This window comes from Callorhinchus milii, unplaced genomic scaffold (assembly GCF_018977255.1).
Source record: "Callorhinchus milii isolate IMCB2004 unplaced genomic scaffold, IMCB_Cmil_1.0 Scaffold21, whole genome shotgun sequence".
NCBI lineage: Eukaryota > Metazoa > Chordata > Chondrichthyes > Chimaeriformes > Callorhinchidae > Callorhinchus > Callorhinchus milii.
The window spans coordinates 7,777,039-7,793,940 of record NW_024704762.1 but is presented as its reverse complement, the minus strand read 5'-3'; the positions used below and the strand labels follow the sequence as shown (position 1 = coordinate 7,793,940).

At 43.9% G+C, this 16,902-nt stretch overlaps 1 protein-coding gene across 1 annotated transcript; it reads right to left on the bottom strand.

Moving 5' to 3' along the window:
- Nucleotides 1–831: 831 nt before the first annotated feature.
- slc5a5 (solute carrier family 5 member 5) lies at nucleotides 832–10,289 on the bottom strand. The gene is made up of 15 exons (XM_007898797.2): nucleotides 9,442–10,289; nucleotides 8,981–9,046; nucleotides 8,550–8,601; nucleotides 8,172–8,239; nucleotides 7,917–8,071; nucleotides 7,447–7,587; nucleotides 5,294–5,423; nucleotides 4,953–5,041; nucleotides 4,752–4,864; nucleotides 3,999–4,069; nucleotides 3,326–3,412; nucleotides 2,478–2,680; nucleotides 2,104–2,207; nucleotides 1,523–1,644; nucleotides 832–1,085 (listed from the first exon to the last, which is right to left on the bottom strand). Exons 1-15 carry the CDS (start codon nucleotides 9,787–9,789, stop codon nucleotides 942–944), a joined length of 1,893 nt encoding a protein of 630 aa, XP_007896988.2. The 5' UTR covers nucleotides 9,790–10,289; the 3' UTR covers nucleotides 832–941.
- Between the last annotated feature and the right edge of the window lie 6,613 nt (nucleotides 10,290–16,902).

The window sequence follows — 16,902 nt, the reverse complement described above, 5'->3', positions numbered from 1 at the left end:
TCGTGTGTGACCTATTGTCGGAAAAACAACAGGACAAGCGAGGTCTTCAGGCTTAAAGAAACATCTCAGAGAGAACCTTATTGAAGTACAATGGGATTGAGACCCAGAACGACTTTCTTCAATAAGATTCACACCTCAGGTTCGAGGGTTTGAAGGGCAATTTCAGGAAAATTATAATAATAATAATAATAATAATAGTAACCCTTGGATTTGATATAGCGCCTTATCACATCATCGAGTCGTCTCAAAGCGCAATATCAAATGCAAGGATGATTATTATTATTATTACAATGGGGACAATGATCAAAAAAGCTGAAATTGATCCGAATCTCTCTTGTGAATTTGATTGGTCAAGATGGAGAGATTCCTATGGAATTCACAAAGATAAGTCGGGAAGCAGATAAAGCAGAGAAGCTTTAAAGTGGCTGTTGCAGTTCTTGTAATGCCCGCTTGATGTCAGTATTCATGTAGATTGGGGGACAAGGGTGACGATTGCAGTTGGGTGAAAAAGGTATGGTATCCAACAGCAACTTCGATTTATACAGTACCGTTCCTGCAAAGGAAAGCTCTTAGCGTATGTAGCGGTGTACACCCAGCAGGGAAATAACCAAGATGGTCCACCAAAGTCATAAGATCTAAGGGATTTATTTCTGGGAGGGTTGAAGGCGGGGATAGGTACAATGACAACAACAACTTGCATTTATATATAGCGCCCTTCGTGCAGGGTAGCGTGCTGAAGGGCTTCATGTTGGCGGAGTCTGACCCCAAGCCAGGGGGGAGAGGGAGGGAGGAAGGGTCTTTATGCAGGATTCGAAGGTGGGGAGGGAGGGAGGGAGGAAGGAAGGGGGCAAGGCAGAGCGATCGAGGGAGAGAGTTCCAGAAGTAGCCTACAGTCAATGCGAGGAGGACAATGGATAGATTCTCGTTGGCAGACTCCTTCCTTAAACACTAGTTTCTGATTCCAGAGGAAGATATGTCTCATCAATCAATAAGTTGCTGCAATCGCCCGTAATGTTGTCTCGCTGAGTGGGTTCTTCGTTCTCACACTCGATTCCGACCTCTATGAAGACTTTTGTGCCTCTGACCTGAAGGATGGAAGCCACCATCAGATTTAGGGAGATGAAACAAGGCAGGTGATACATACACAAGACCATGTGAGGAGGAATCTTCCTATACTTATAATAACAATAATAATAATAATTTGGTCACTCAATCCACGGCTGTTTGTGGGACGCTGCTGTGTGCAATTGGCTGCCACGTTTCACCCACAAAATATACTGTCAATTCACTTTACAGTATATTCTGAGAAGCGCTTTGAGATATCTCGCAGACGTGATAAGGTGCTATATCAAATGCAAGGATTATTATTATATTCACTCATTCTTCTAGCAAAAATGAAAGTACGTGGCGGTTAATTCTCTTTAGCAGATGCCCCCTTCCTGCTCCTGAATAAACACGTTCCATCTGGGGAAAAACTTGAAGGATTACCAGTGATAATTGACCATTTAATATGTGCCCTTACCCGTTTGTCTTTCAACTTGTCTGTTCTTAACCCCTCAACGTCCGGCTGCTGGGGAAATGATTGCCCCTTTGATAGATCCCACCACAACAGGCCAGGAGCAATGCTCTGCCTCTTGGTTGGACCTACAAACAATGAACACACATAGATGTTAAGGCCTCCTTGTTCATCCCTCACCTCCTCCACTCCACAATTGGTGGCCGTGCTTTCAGCCACTACCCTCCAAAACTCTGGAACTCTCTTCCTCAATCCTTCAGCCTTGCCCCTTCCCTCCCCACTTTCACATCCCACCTAAGGACCTTCCTTTTTTATCGTGTTTACTCCCACTCCCTCTCCCCCCAGCTCGGGGTGAGACTCTGCCACTGTCAAGCGCTCTGGGATACTACCCCTCGTGAAGAGCGCTGTGTAAATGCAAGTTGTTGTTGTTGTTGTTGTTGTGAGAAACCTTCAGAATGATGAGCCGCCATTTTGCAGCGAAGGGATAATTAGAATTTTAAAATTATGAGGCAAATTGCTAACTTTTTTTAAAAAGAAACCTTTCTCTTTCGTCCGCAGAACGCAACCGGAAATTTTAATCAACTCACCCGTTAAGTAGCTGACCACAACACCAACAATGATGGTCGTAAGAGAGCCCACGATTCCATAGTACAGGTAGGACAAGGCGTAGAACTCGTCTGCAATGGGAAACCTTCAGAGGGAAAGACGGCAGAACTATCAAAGGTTACCGATACAAGGTTAACAGTTTGAAACTGAAACTGGTTCTTCTTCCACGGTGCCTTAGGCCACTCTCCCACCCCCACCCAACCCTGCTCTCCACCCCTCCTGACCCCAACTCCCAGCTTGGGTCCAAAAATCCCTGACTGTCCAGCGCCCTGGGACGTCTTTCCGACGTGGAGGGCGCTACACAAGTGTAATTTGTTGTTGTTGAAACTTATTTTACTCGATCAGCGTCTCTTACCTGTTCGGATGCTCTGGTGCCATTGGTATCCGTCCAGCAAATAAGACCGTGCCATTGATCGTAGAATTGGTGTCCAAGATAGGGCAAGACATGGCGGAGGACGGCAAGACTCCCATAAGCTCAGGGGTGGGTGGGTACATTGCGCCTCCGATTGACAGCCAGAGAGAGATCGCGAAACCAGCAGCCAGGCCAGCGAGCACCCCCTAAATCCAGAGGCCAGAAGCCATTTTACATTATTTACTCTCGGGAACTGAAGGATGGGTGGAGGGATCAATTTGGAGACACATGTCACAAGGCATTTATATGTATGTAGTTCCCGCTTCTTTCTTGATAAATTGTCTCAGTGTTGAACATGAACTGACTGTATATTTCGCCCACAAAATACACAGTCACTCCACTTTACAGTATATTCTGTGAAGCGATTTGAGACGTCTCGAAGATATGATGAGGCGCTGTATCAAATGCAGGGATTATTATTGTTATTGTAACCGCAGCCAACAAGTGGAAGGCAAGGAGTGATCCATCTGTCTATCTCTCATTCTCTGCACAACTCGCTTGTGATGTATTTTACGTTGGAAGTATAGTAGTGGATAGGAGGTGTGAGCTTCCTGGTTCCGTATGTTATAGGTGAGGACCCTCATCCAATGGGTGGGATTCCCCAGGTGAGGAAACACCTTCTCTAGAATCAGTTAAAGGGAAATATAATGTTATTATTATTAAAATATGGTCTGGTGTGATAGGACATATGTCTCTGTGCAATCTCACAAAATATTGAGACGTTCTCTCAATGTGAAACGCATTATATCGACATAAAATGTATTGTATTATCAACCTGAGCCCATGCTTACCACAGCGTTTGAGGGAGGAATGAATATCCCGAGGATAAATGCTCCCAACAGTGGGTTACTGATGACTCCCATCACAGTGAAGGAACCCTAGGATAAAATAGCACCACTTAGCCCGGACTCTTACACAGCACTGAGTAATTTTGTTATTAATGATAGATTTTCTGGGTCCCCTCCTCCTTCCTTGCCTCTCCTCTTCCTCCCATGCCAACATTCACTGTAAAGACTCAGACATAATGGGATTCTGGCCTAAATCAGAGGTAATGACATTCTGAACATCTGTGATCAGGGCTCCCTCTGCCTCCTTATCCTCCTCGACCTCTCTGCCGCCTTCAACACTGTCGACCACTCAATCCTCATACACCGCCTCTCCTCCTTACTTAATCTTCGCAGACCTGCCCTTGCCTGGTTCGATTCTTCTCTCTCTCACCGTCTCCACTTTGTTGCCTCTATCGTGACAGTGCGGTTTCTCCTCCAGCCCCCGCACTGTCACGTCTGGTGAAAGGTGCTATACAAATGTAATCTTGTTGTTGTTGTTGTTGTTGTTGTTGGAAGGAGGAGAAATTGGCAGGAGATTAAAATCAAAACCCTCAGCTCCTATGTTTAGTAAATGTATGTCAACAGCATCTAACCTCTCCACGTGTATTAACAGACACTTGGTTTGATGCGATCATACCTGCAAAACCCCTCCACCAAGCAGGCTGGACAAAGCAGCAAACATAACGCAAGCCACACCGTACAGCAAGGCTGGAAAACAGAGAAAAGTAGAGAGGAGGTCATTGAGGATCAGATGAAGACACTTATAATAATCCTCGCGTTTGATCTAGTGCCTTATCACGTCATCGTGATTTCTCAAAGCGCTTTGCAAGATATACTTTAAATGGATTGACTGTGTATTTCTGTGTATTACTGTGGAGTCCTGTAGCTCAGTGGTTAGAGCACTCGCTTTACAAGCGAGAGACCTGAGTTCAATTCCAGGCAGAGGGCCAAACCTTGGGCAAGTTTTCTTACTCCACACAGAGCCTAATAATAATCCCTCCAAAAAACCCAAAACAATAATAAAATTGTTCATTTTCAATCTATGACTGTTTGTGGGACATTGCTGTGCGCAATTGGCTGCCGCGTTCGCCCACAAATATACAGTCAATTCACTTTGCAGTGTGTTCTGTGAAGCGCTTTGGGACGTCCTCCCGACGTGAAAAGCGCTATATCAAATGCAAGGATTATTATTATTATTATTTTGTGGGTGAAACGCAGCAGCCAGTTGAGCATAGCAGTGTCCCACAAACAGCCATGCATTTTGGGAGATTGTTGGCCAGGACACCGAGATAAACTCCCTTCTTTTTTCGAATAGTGCCGTGGGAATCTTTCCTCCCTCATTAACTAGCCTGATGAAGAAAGACAAAAAGACCGGCAGACAGATACTCACACAGCCCTTTAGATATCATAATCAACTTCTTTTGAGATAACTGCCTCATCCTGGGTTTGATTGCGTCCTCCAAAGTGACTACGGCCATAGCATTGATGCTGGTGGAAGCCGTGCTGTAAAGGAGGAGCACATATTTTATTCTGTGGCTCCTTCTCAACCGTCGAAGCCTTTTAGCGCTCTATAAATTGCGGTCTTTGTTACCTCAGTGTCCCGCTGTAGGCTGCGGCTAGGAACAGTCCTGGGGCTCCTGGGAATGTTGCAAAAATGTCCAGCACCATGTATGGAATCATCTATAAAAACACATAAAATCCAATGCCATCAACAACAACAAATTGCATTCATACAGCGCCTTTCCCGTTAGGAGGACGTCCGAAGGCGCTAGACCACCATGATAGTCTCTGGCCAAAGACCCACTGCCAAGAGCAAGCTGGGCACATGCCCACTGGCGTAGTCCATCAGATGCCACCTGGGAATGTTTCACACCTTGCTCGCCTAAGACTGCACTGGTATCGGGAGTATTTCCTTTGTGTTGCTTGACTCACCTGATCGCTTGCAGAGACGTAACCTGCAATCACGGGGTCACAATCCTCGTACAGGGCAAACATGATTATGCCACAGATCACTGCACTCGTAACGATCATCCATAGTCCAAGTTGGTTCACAAAGATGGCGCTGTGAACAAACCAAGAGTCAAATATTCGCCCACAAAACGCACAGTCGATTCACTTTACCGTAATATTCTGTGAAGCACTTTGATATATGTCAATGACGTGATAAGGCGCTATACCAAATGCAAAGGTTATTATTATTATCATTATTAAATCACAACCTGCACTTGCCCAGCAAACGAGGAGAGTGATGGTAAATGGCATACTTCTTCCTCCTTTACTCTCACTTTTATTCCGAATCTGAAACTAACTCGTAACTACTAGAGATCTGTGGGTCACTGCTCTCAGAACAGTGTGGTATCCATTGAAAGTTGCCTCCATAATACTCTTCCATTCATCCTACTGGAAGTGTGACACAATAGGATTTATATTTATATCGCGCCTTTCATGCCGGGAGGACGTCTCAAGGTGCTTGGCACTACATGATCCCATTAAGCACAGTTGCTTGTGATGAACTCCAGCAAGCAAGAACTGTATAGGCAGCAAACTGGGAATAGTGACAGTGGCTTACACACTGTTGAGAAATACTTCAGAGTTTCTGACAGGAGGAAACGGAGAGAGGGCGAGAGAGAGAGAGAGCTTGGCCTCTCTACCACAGTTAGTTTGCAACAGAAAATTGGAAGAAACAGATGATTTTGATCAAATACATGACCCTTATCGCTGCCTGATGCACAGAGCAAGACCTGGCTTGACCTGAGAAGACTTGTCAGAACCAAACCAATCTCTTCTCTGTCTCATTGCCTTTGGCAAATGAAAAGTGTGTGAATTTACAAGTTGAACCAACTACCTCTCAGCCACCCAGAGAATGAGCAATTAGATAGATGTCATCAGAAATTATGTTTTATCCCAAAGATTCATAATAACATGAAAATACACATCAGGAGCAACAACAAATTAATTTTGGAAATAATAATAATAATAATAATCCTTGCCTTAGCTTTGAGACATCTCAAAGCGCTTCACAGAATATACTATAAAGTGAACTGATTGCATACTTTTTATTATTATTTTTGAAGGGATTATCACCCCCGGAAAGCAATCCATCAATCGACTAACTGGGTTCTTACTTACTGCTAGGTAAACAGAGGCTTGTGGAGTAAGGAAACTTGCCTAACGATGAAATTAAATTTGTATTCAAACTGAAACCACAAAGAAACTGGTGACCTTTTCCCAACGCAACAGCCTTTATTAAAAATAGGAAGACTGACCTTTTGTCCCTGTTAATAGTCAGTTGTTCATTCCTTACTCGTTTTACAGGAGAACTCTCCCACCTCGTGCCTGGAAATGCCAGATCAAATCTAGGAGGACTGCAGATGGAACCTCTAATTCCAAGAACTCAGCACAGAATTATTAAACTTACCGGCAGACTGCAACCTTGTTCAAAGACCTTGTTAAAGCAGGCTGCTGATTACTGAACACAAGGAGCGGGTGGAGCAGTAAGTTAATAATAATAAATAATAATAATAATCCTTGCATTTGATATAGCGCCTCATCACGTCTTTGTTAACAAGCGGTTGTAGAGGTAGTTTAAACATTTTCTGCATCCTCTTAAATCTTTAAGATGAAATAGATTACAGGCTAAGACCAGGTGGAATTTTAGGCCTCTGGCTGAAAAATACAAGCATTTGATCCTCTCAAACATAGATCATAGAATTATACAGCACAGAAGGAGGCCATTCGGCCCATCCTGCCCTGCCGGCTCTTTGAAAGAGCTATCCAAATTAATCCCACTTCCCCGCGCTCTCCCCGCATTAGCCCTGTAAATTTGTCCTCCCCAAATATCTATCCACTTTTCTCTTGAAAGTAGTTATCGAATCTGCTTTCAACACACTTTCAGGCAGTGCATTCCAGATCCAAACAACTCCCAGTGTGAAACGTCACAGATATTCAAGGCAGTCACATTATAACTCAACAAACCATACCGTTAGCACTAAACATCACTCTGTAATCTCGCTCCCCGCACCCACTGTGCCCTTGGCAGCGGGAAGGGTTGTACCCACTGCCCGGGCACTCACTCTGTGACTTACACTCGGGCTTGTTGTTCTGTTCTGCAGGCTACATAGCGCTGCACCTGAGCTTGATTGACACCGTACATGGAAAGCCACAGCATTGTCCCACCAACAACAAATGTCCAAAATGTGTAGCGTCTTCGAGGATCTGGATCGAAACTGATGGGAATATTTCAATCAAAATCCGACACAGCACGAGGCATGTACAGTCAGACATAGGTACATAGACGTAGAAACACGAGTAGGCTATTCAGCCCCTTAAGCCTGTTCTGCCATTTTATAAGATCATGGCTAATGTGTACCTCAGGTCCATTTACCCGGGATTGAGGTAGTGAGAGGGCAAAATTGTTGAAAGCTCGCAGAAAGCTAGAGACAGAGAGAGCTAGAGTGAAGCAGTGCTAGGCTGGCCTGCAGAGTGAGCAGGCGGGACAATTAAATGGAAATAACTCATAGGCATCACTAGTGAAGAAGGTGAAGAGTTGACTTACTCTCCAAAGTTAATCCTGGACCCATTGTAAGCTGCCTCCAGGATCTTGTCTACACCGCCCACCAAATAGGTGCCTCGAATTATAATTGCGACGAATCCTCCTAACATGACAATGACTTGGAAGACATCAGTCCAGACGACAGCTACCATTCCACCCTGGAGATGTAGGACAGACAATGTTGTACTCGCACAGCGAGAGGCTGCTGGTCTACGAGTAATTATAGCAAGCTTTCAAGTTTTGTAAGACAGTACTCACCACTGTAGTGTAAAATGTGCAGATTAATCCAGTGGAGACCAGTGATACCCAGATATTCAAGTCAGTAACTAAAGTTCAACAAAGCATACCATCAGCACTGAAATACATCTCTCAGTTCCATAAATACATCTCAACTCCATCGCAGCATAGAATAGCAGAATGTGAGCTTTATTCAGCTTTGAGCTGAATAGAATTCAGGAGCCTTGACAAACAGAATAGAGACCCAGTTACTTTCATACAATCACAAAAATATGATTCTATGATTCTTTGAATCCCACAGCAAAGAAGGAGGCCATTCGACCCATCGTGCCTCTGACGGCTCTTTGAAAGAGCTATCCAATTAGTCACGCTCCCCTGCTCTTACGCCATAGCCATTACCTTGGTTTAATATCAATGCAGGTGCATAGATGACAATTCCAGTGAAGAGCATCTGAAACATTGGAAGCAGAACAAGTGGTGAAGGAGGATCCAAGAAAGTTTGGTTTCAAGTCAACCCAGTAATCTGCATTTGATATTCCTTTTAATAATAATACTTAATATGTGATTACAGCATCGTATTACATTGAAATGTCTCGAACCAGGTGGGCAGAGTGCTACCAACTGAGCCAGACTCACACGCAGTTAGATGTTGCTGGAAGCTGTGAATTGTGAGTGTTTCTACGGTTAGAAATTGTTGAAACATAATAAGAAGTTTGCAAGGGAAACAGTTCTCTATAATATTCGGGACCAAAGCCTGAGGATTTATTAGTCCTTTTTTATGCCAAGGGGAGGAGAGGGAGGTGGGAGAAGCAAAAGTTTTTGACTCCTACCGTAGCGATTATGTATTGCACGCTCCCGCAAAGTCGAACGCTTTTACTGAACCTCAATTCCAGGTACTGCAAAAGCAAAACATTGCATTTTCGGACTCACGTGCATCCATTTGTATCACTTTGCATGCCATTAGCCCCAAAAACGGCTTTTAAAATTGAACTGCGACATAACCTAAGCAATGTGTCTTATGACTGGCTCCGGTCTCCTGCATGTCCCGAGACTCTGGAGCATGCTTCCTCTATCCCTCCACCTTCCCTACGATCACCTCCCCACTCTCCTCCCGCGTTCGTGCTCCGCCAATGTCAAACGTTCTAGGACGCTACCCTGCATGAGGAGCGCTGTGTAAATGCAAGTTGTTGTTGTTTGTTGGTCTTCACTTAACTCGACTGCCCTCCTGCTCTAAAGACTTGGGCATCGAATCAAAGGGGCTCCTTGTCTGAAGAGCCATCAACCATCTTACCTGGTAGGTGCTGGTCAATCCCAATCGATAGAAGATTGGCAGGAAAAAATAGGCGGTCAGTACAGCGTTCAGGGTTTGTCCGATGCACATCTGCATAAACTTAGCCCCATATCTAAAGGCCTCTACGGGAACCCCGAGGACCTGCACGGCCGACATGAAGCTGGCACAGAGAGACATGCCCACCGGCAGCGCGGACATCCGTCTTCCCCCCGTAAAAAACTCCTCCGTGTCCTTTTTCTTGTTCCGGTTCAGGAATGCGTGGAAGATCCCAATTCCAGTGGAGATAAGGAGCATCACAGAGAAAACCACATAGTCAAAGAAGGAGAACGATTGACTCCTGGCATCCATTGCTCTTCTTCGATCCGTAATTCCAGACGGAAGTTTCAGCTTGTTACGTAAATTCCCACAGATCGACGTTAAAAGTTAGGGAAAGTTGTGCTTTTTTTTTTTACAAGCTCCCAAAAAATGCCAACGAGAGTTGTAGCAAAATGTTCTTCAAATGTTCAAAGGAATCAAACTTTGCGAAACTCACAGAAAGTTTGCGAAGGAGAGTTGTGCTCGGTGAATCTGCAAGAGCCACCCAACATTCCCAAGAATGTAAAGGTTCAAGAAAAAAAAATGTTTGGTTTGTTGTGGAGGTATTATTGCTCCGGAGAGTGATCTGCCGATCGACTAATGACCAGGTTCCTACTTGCTGCTTGAACAGTAAACAGGAATAAGCAAATTTATCAAGGAAATTTACCTAAAGTTTCACCCTGTTCAGGAATTTAATTCAAATCTTGTCACTTGCGAGGCGAGGGTTCTAACCACTAAGCTATGGGACGCCAACTAAACTGCACCAGAGAAATCACGGTGGATTGACTTAAAAAAATGAAATGGCGCAAACTCCTGGAATGTTCTTCAGTTGGAATGAAAGTGCCTTTGATGCTCTCGCTCGGCTTTTTGCACAAGTTTTGCTTTGCACGCAAGTACTACTGTCAATGATTCCTATTGCTAAGTGTACCTGTAATATGAGGAGATTGGATATGATTTATTCTGCATCAAGGTCAAGCAGTGCTTCTCTGAAGTTGTTTGTACCTGTTAACTCTTTGAAGGAACCTGAAGGACGTGCTTCATTGTTGACTGGACTGGAGAGTGCAACAAAGTGTGGCCTTCCATCGTGCCCACACTTGGTCTCGGATACAAATCCCAGGAGATTGGGGCTGAGCCATCCCCAGTCTCTCCCCAATCATTCTCAGGTGCACTTCATAGAATCATAGAGTTATACAGCACAGAAGGAGGCCATTCGGCTCATCGTGTCTGTGCCAGCTCTTTGAAAAGAGCTTCCAAATCGATCCCACTGCCCCGCGTTCTCCGAATAGCCCCGCAAACTTGTCCTCCCCTAATAATTATCTACTTCGCTCTAAAAAGTTGTTATCGGATCGGCTTCCACCACCCTTTCAGGCAACCCTTTCACCCTATCACTATGGGAGGTAAGTGAAGACTGACAGCTTCTCATGTAATGATTGTCATGAAGCCCAGCATCATACACCCTGATGCCTGTGCGTTGAGTAGATAAAAAGCAGGCGTTTTAAAAACGAACTTGGTTCTTTTTGAAGAGGACCCCAACACTGAAACCCACCTCCTGACCACATTCCTCAATCCCTTCTTTCTCCAAAAGAACATCTATTTGTCCCTTGAATCCCACAGTCATTATCTGTTTCACTGGCTGACTCATTCCAACCTTTCATACAAATAATCCGTCACCTTATTGTTCTTTCCTCTTCCTCCTAATATTTTGTTTTTTTATCAGTTTTACATCCGTGGTGTTCGCACATCGTGTCCTCATCTGCCTCAAGCACAAGTACTTTCCGTCAACGATCAATCACAAGGTAATGATGAGGAACAGTGGCTGGCTCTTCCACTTCCAATACATGGAAATGGGGGAGAAAAGGGGCTAAAGTATCCCTCGAAGCATTCCCCCCTTCGAATGTAATATGATGTTGCAAATGTTCACATCAGTCTCCTTTGCCAGAGTTGGCTTCTTATAAAAGATTTCAGCTGTAAAATGACAGGTCTGTGGCATTGATCCAGAGAATGAGTGCTCGCAGCCCATCCTATCTGCGTTAGGACGTGATGATAATTGAAATATTTTCAAATGATTTAGGCCAAGTTACTCCCAGATTACCTTCAAGGTGAAGTATGAAAGGGATTTAATGCCCAATCCTGCTGAAGTCCAGGGCCGTGGGACAAAAGGCTTTTCTCTCCTGCTCGCTCACTCCAAACCCAAATCTCGTTCATTTTTTCCTTCAGTCAGAATAATTTAATATCAATAATAATAATCCTTGCATTGGATATAGCGCCTTATTAACCCATCGAGAAGTCTCAAAGCTTTTCACAGAATATACAGTAAAGTGAATTGATTGTGCATTTTTTGGGCAAAATTTAAATGGCTTCCAAATTTGAGAATTCTGGACAATTCTGTCCATATTAATAAACTGTATGGCAAAATGGTCTTAGACAAAGACTAGGTGGAATTTCAGGTCTTAGTTTGGGTTGGCTATACAGTAAACTCCTCTTAACTCAACTCTGGCTTAAATTGTCACTACCACTTAAGTTAGGTAACTTATCAAGGGATATGGGGCAAAGGGGAATATTTGGAATTGAGGTGCTGATCAACCATGATCTAATCAAATGGTGGAACAGGCTTGAGGGGCTGAATGGTCTACTCCTATGTTCCTAGATAATCTTGCTGTCAATGTCCCGGCCATGTTTATTTATGTATTTATACATATGCCTAACTCGCCACTCCTGATAGCTCGTCACTGAGCCCTTTTTACCTTGGAGTGATGAGTTATCAGGAGTTTGCTGAACTTGGCTTGCTCATAAAAGAGTGTAGTCGGAGGCACTCGCACTTCTGTCAAAAAAGACGTGAAAGGCAGCGATAACAAGAAAGGTGATCGATTATCCCGGGTCACAAACCTACGAGTTGCAAATTGAAGCCAACCCTTATGTGTCTGCTTCAGACAGATTGTTAAAGGGAGGTTATTCCTTTAAAACAAGACTCTCTATCCTGCCATTGAACTATCCATGCTGTTGCCTGGCTAGTTTGGTCTGATTCTAACAGCACTTGGCAAGTACTCCCTAGATACCGAGAGAGCGAGAGGGAGAGAGAAAAAGGGCCAACCTCATGCATTGTCACATTTGATCAACTGGCACAGACTGATGATTTGCCAAGAGACCTCTTTTAGCAACATTCAATTGATTTCCCATCTCTGTTTTGCACAACAAACCATCCTTATGTGTTTCTAAGTCACAGTGCCAAGCTACACTCACCCCCGGCCAAATTCCAGTCATTTTTATCCTGAGGAGGTGTTCACAAAGAGAGTTTATGTTTCTATGAGAATGAATGAGAGATTTTTAGCACGTCAGTCTGGGTTTAATTTTTATTCAGTGAAGTTGACCCACTGCTCCTGCCAGTCACTAGGAAAGGAAATATTCTAAGAACAGGAGAAGCGTGGTGTCAGCATGGCTCAGTTGTTAGCACTCTCGCCTCTTGAGTCAGAAGTTTCAAGTCTTATATTGAGATCATAGTCTCTGAGACTTTTCTGATAAGACATTAAACGGAGATGCTGTCCATGCACTTTCAAGTGGACTTCAACGATCCCATGGCACCATTCAAACCCCGTGTGACAGTCTAGGCTGATATTCCAGGTTGGTGCTGGGGATGTGCTGCAATGTTGGAAGTGCCGTTCTTCGGATGAGATGTTAAACCAAGGTTCTGTCTACCTGTTTGATATAGCGCTTTTCACGTCGGGAGGACGTCCCAAAGCGCTTCACAGAACACACTGTAAAGTGAATTGACTGTATATTTGTGGGCGAACGCGGCAGCCAATTGCGCACAGCAATGTCCCACAAACAGTCGTAGATTGAAAATGACCAATTTATTATTGTTTTTGGTTTTATGAGGGATTATTATTAGGCTCTGTGTGGAGTAAGGAAACTTGCCCAAGGTTTCGCCCTCTGCCGGGAATTGAACTCAGGTCTCTCGCTTGCAAAGCGAGTGCTCTAACCACTGAGCTACAGGACTCTGATCTTTAAACTCTTCAAGATTATATGACACTACTTGAAAAACAAAAGGAAGTTTTGCCCTGTGTCCTGGCCAACAATCCTCCAGGTAAAACTGGTTATTCAATTCATAGCTGTTTGTGGGATATTGTTCATCTCAAGTTGGCTGCCAAACTGTGATGTACTTTGAGACATCCTTCTGACGTGAAAGGCACAATATCAAATGCAAGAATTATTATTTTAAGACTCTTAGCAAACCTAGCCTCTGGGAGGCTGAAACTGGCTTCAAAATTGCTTTGACAACAGACCTGGATGACCTTTGCTAGATGGTATAAGGAAAGAATTTCCACCCACACATCCCTTGATTTCAACTTGAAGTATCCAGAGCCAGATTAACCTTTTGTGGGCCTGGCGATAAAAATATTTGTGGGCCCCATTTTTCATGTGCTCTATTTATAATCAATGAGCCCAATGGTGGACTGGCTCCCCAAAAGGGCTCGGGAGTGTAAGGTAAAATTGAGGTGATGATTCATGGGGGGGTGCAGGGGGTGCACTCAGCAACCAACCATGGGAGTCTCAGCAACCAATCATAATAATAATAATCCTTTCATGTGATATAGTGTCTTGTCACGTCGTTAAGGTGTCTCAAAGGGCTTCACAGATTATACCATAAAGCAAATTGTTTTGTGGGCGAAACGCGGCAGCCAATTGCGCACAGCGACGTCCCACAAACGGTCTTGGATTAAGTGATCAAATTATTATTATTATTATTTTATTCGGGGACGGGGGGGGAGGGGGTGCTTGGCAGCCAATCAAGGGGGCCGGCAGAGGAATTTTCTGCCATTGAACGGGTCACTAGTGAGCGTGGACCTGGCTTCACGGCGCCACTGTTAATCCACCATTGAATAATAATCCTTGCCTTTGATATAGCGCCTTATCATGTGTTGGAGACATCTACGAATACATGGTCATCTCCAGCCTTGTGGACAAGCTCAGACATTCTGGTCATGTTACCATGGTGTATATACAGGATGACCAAAAAGTCGTGAGACCAGTACAATGTCTGATAAGTCTTAAAGAAATGATGATATATATATATTTTTTTAGATAATAGGGTATCCTAAAGGGAGGTTTCATCACCTACTTTTTGGCCTATATTTCGATTGCCGGAGTGAAAAACCCAGGCCCACTCATGCAAAAATATGCAATTCTACAGTGACACTGATCTAAAGATGAATTTCACAGTCCAAATTGCACGACTCATGATTACGAGGAACTTGGTCACTCCCAGCGGTTACCAGGGTAGTGTGTGATGAGTGAGCAATGCCACGAGGTGGCAGTGCGGCTCAATGCTCTGTTGGTTACTCGGGCAGAAGGAGAGTGGCCAACATTTTGGTAACAAATATATAATCCTTGCATTGGGAAATAAGGGCTGAGCACGTCAAAACGTCTCAAAGCGCTTCACAGAAGTGTAGTGACTGCAGGTGAACACGGTCTTTGTGTACAGTAAAATTCGAGAGGCAGCCATGAGACAAATGACTAATTTATCTGAATGCCTGTTGACCAGGGCACCAAGAGAAACTCCCTTTTCTTTTAACAGAAGCTGCACGGCATCTTTACGACGACGACAACAACAACTACTTGCCTTTATATAGCGCCTTTCACGCAGGATAGTGTCTCTGAGTGCTGCTCTGTTATAATGCAAGACAATGCGTCAGTTATTTGATGCTGAATACCTGCCAACCCTCGTGATGTAGTCTGGCACGTTAACAACAACCTCTTGGGAATTGTACCAGAAGTTGGGGACATGTACCTCCACCTCCTCCTCTACACCCCTTTTGCCCCTTTCCCCCCCATACTTCTTTCCCAACACCATCCCTCCTTCTCTCCGCACCCCCCCCCCACCCCGTCCTCTTTGTGGATTATTATTAATAAACATTTATATCAATTTTTAAAAACGTAACTATATATGCATTTGTTCAAAGACTACTTTTGTCACAAGATGGTTATGAGCAAATCTGTGTATTCCACCCACAAATTCTACAGTCAATTCACTTTACAGTATATTCTGTGAAGCGCTTTGAGATGTCCTGAAGACACGATAAGGTGCTATATCAAATGCAAGGATTATTATTACTATATGTATATACATGGTATAGATATATATATATAACAAAACTTGCACTTATATAACACCCTCCAAGCAAGGTGGCGTCTCAGAGCGCTTAAAATATATATATTTATTTATAACAATCTTGTGTGGGCGTATATATATATATATATCCTGCCATTAAATGTTGCCTTATTTGCATTCGCTGTGAATTATCTCATTGGTTCTTGAACCCATGAATAGCTCTTTGACTGGAAACTCCACTCAAAGGCCTCATTTCCTGGCAGCCAACGACTTACAAGAGTTGCTATGCAGCTGAGCTCTGAGGTTTTGACACAGAACGTCACATAAAAGTGTTGTCGTATTGGAGAGAGACCATGGCCGGAAACCCTATATCACATTGTGGTTTCCGTGTGTTTTTATTGGGTCAGGAGCAACAGTGCAAATCAAGAGCCTTTTGTGATTCCTGTTTAATGCAAATCATAATCGAAGTTGGGTCAGCTCAGGATTAATAATAATAATAAATAACAATAATCCTTGCATTTGATATAATAATAAATAATAATCCTTGCATTTGATATAGCGCTTTTCACATCTTCTAGACGTCTCAAAGCGCTTCATGAATAGACTGTAGAGTGAATTGACTCTATATTTGTGGGCGAAATGCAGCAGCCAATTGCGCACAGCAACGTCCAACAGACACTCGTGGATTGAAAATGACCAGTTTATTATTGTTTTTTTTGAGGGATTATTATCAGCGCCTTGTCGTCTCAAAGTGCTTCATAGAATGTACTGTAAATTGAATTGACTGTATATTTTTGTGGGCGAAACAATTTTTTTGCGGGCTAAAATCATGCATTAAAAAATGACTTTTTGCTTTTTTTGACAATCCTCCCGTTTTATATAGCACGGTTTGCTTCGGGGGAACGGTCTCAAAGCACAGTTTACCATCCTATCCAAAAGCCGTCACCTCCGACCATGTAGCAGCCCCACCCCCACCCCCCCGCCATCCACCCCTCCAGCCCACCCCCCCCGCCATCCACCCCTCCCCCACCCCACCCCACCCCACTCCACCCCCAGCCACTCCCAACACTCGATCTCCTCCAGGTTCAAATTCAAAATTGTGGTCAGTTCTAACATTCAATCTTAATTTGGCGGATCTTAATTTTTTTCTCAAAAAGAGGATCTTCACCGTTTTCGCTTAATTCTGCGCGACTGTAAATTTTTAATGCATTTCCTTAAAAGAAACTGCTGTGCGTAATTGGCTGCCGCGTTTCGCCCGCAAAGTAGGCAGTCAATCCACT

Bases quoted from the DNA above. Each gene is read 5' to 3' on its own strand.
- slc5a5 (XM_007898797.2), bottom strand. From the start codon at position 9,789: ATGGATGCCAGGAGTCAATCGTTCTCCTTCTTTGACTATGTGGTTTTC. The intron at 5,042-5,293 runs GTGAGTCAAGCA...GTGTTTTTATAG, and splicing joins ACGTCTCTGCAAGCGATCAG to ATGATTCCATACATGGTGCT. The intron at 1,086-1,522 runs GTAAGGGCACAT...TCCATCCTTCAG, and splicing joins ACAAGTTGAAAGACAAACGG to GTCAGAGGCACAAAAGTCTT.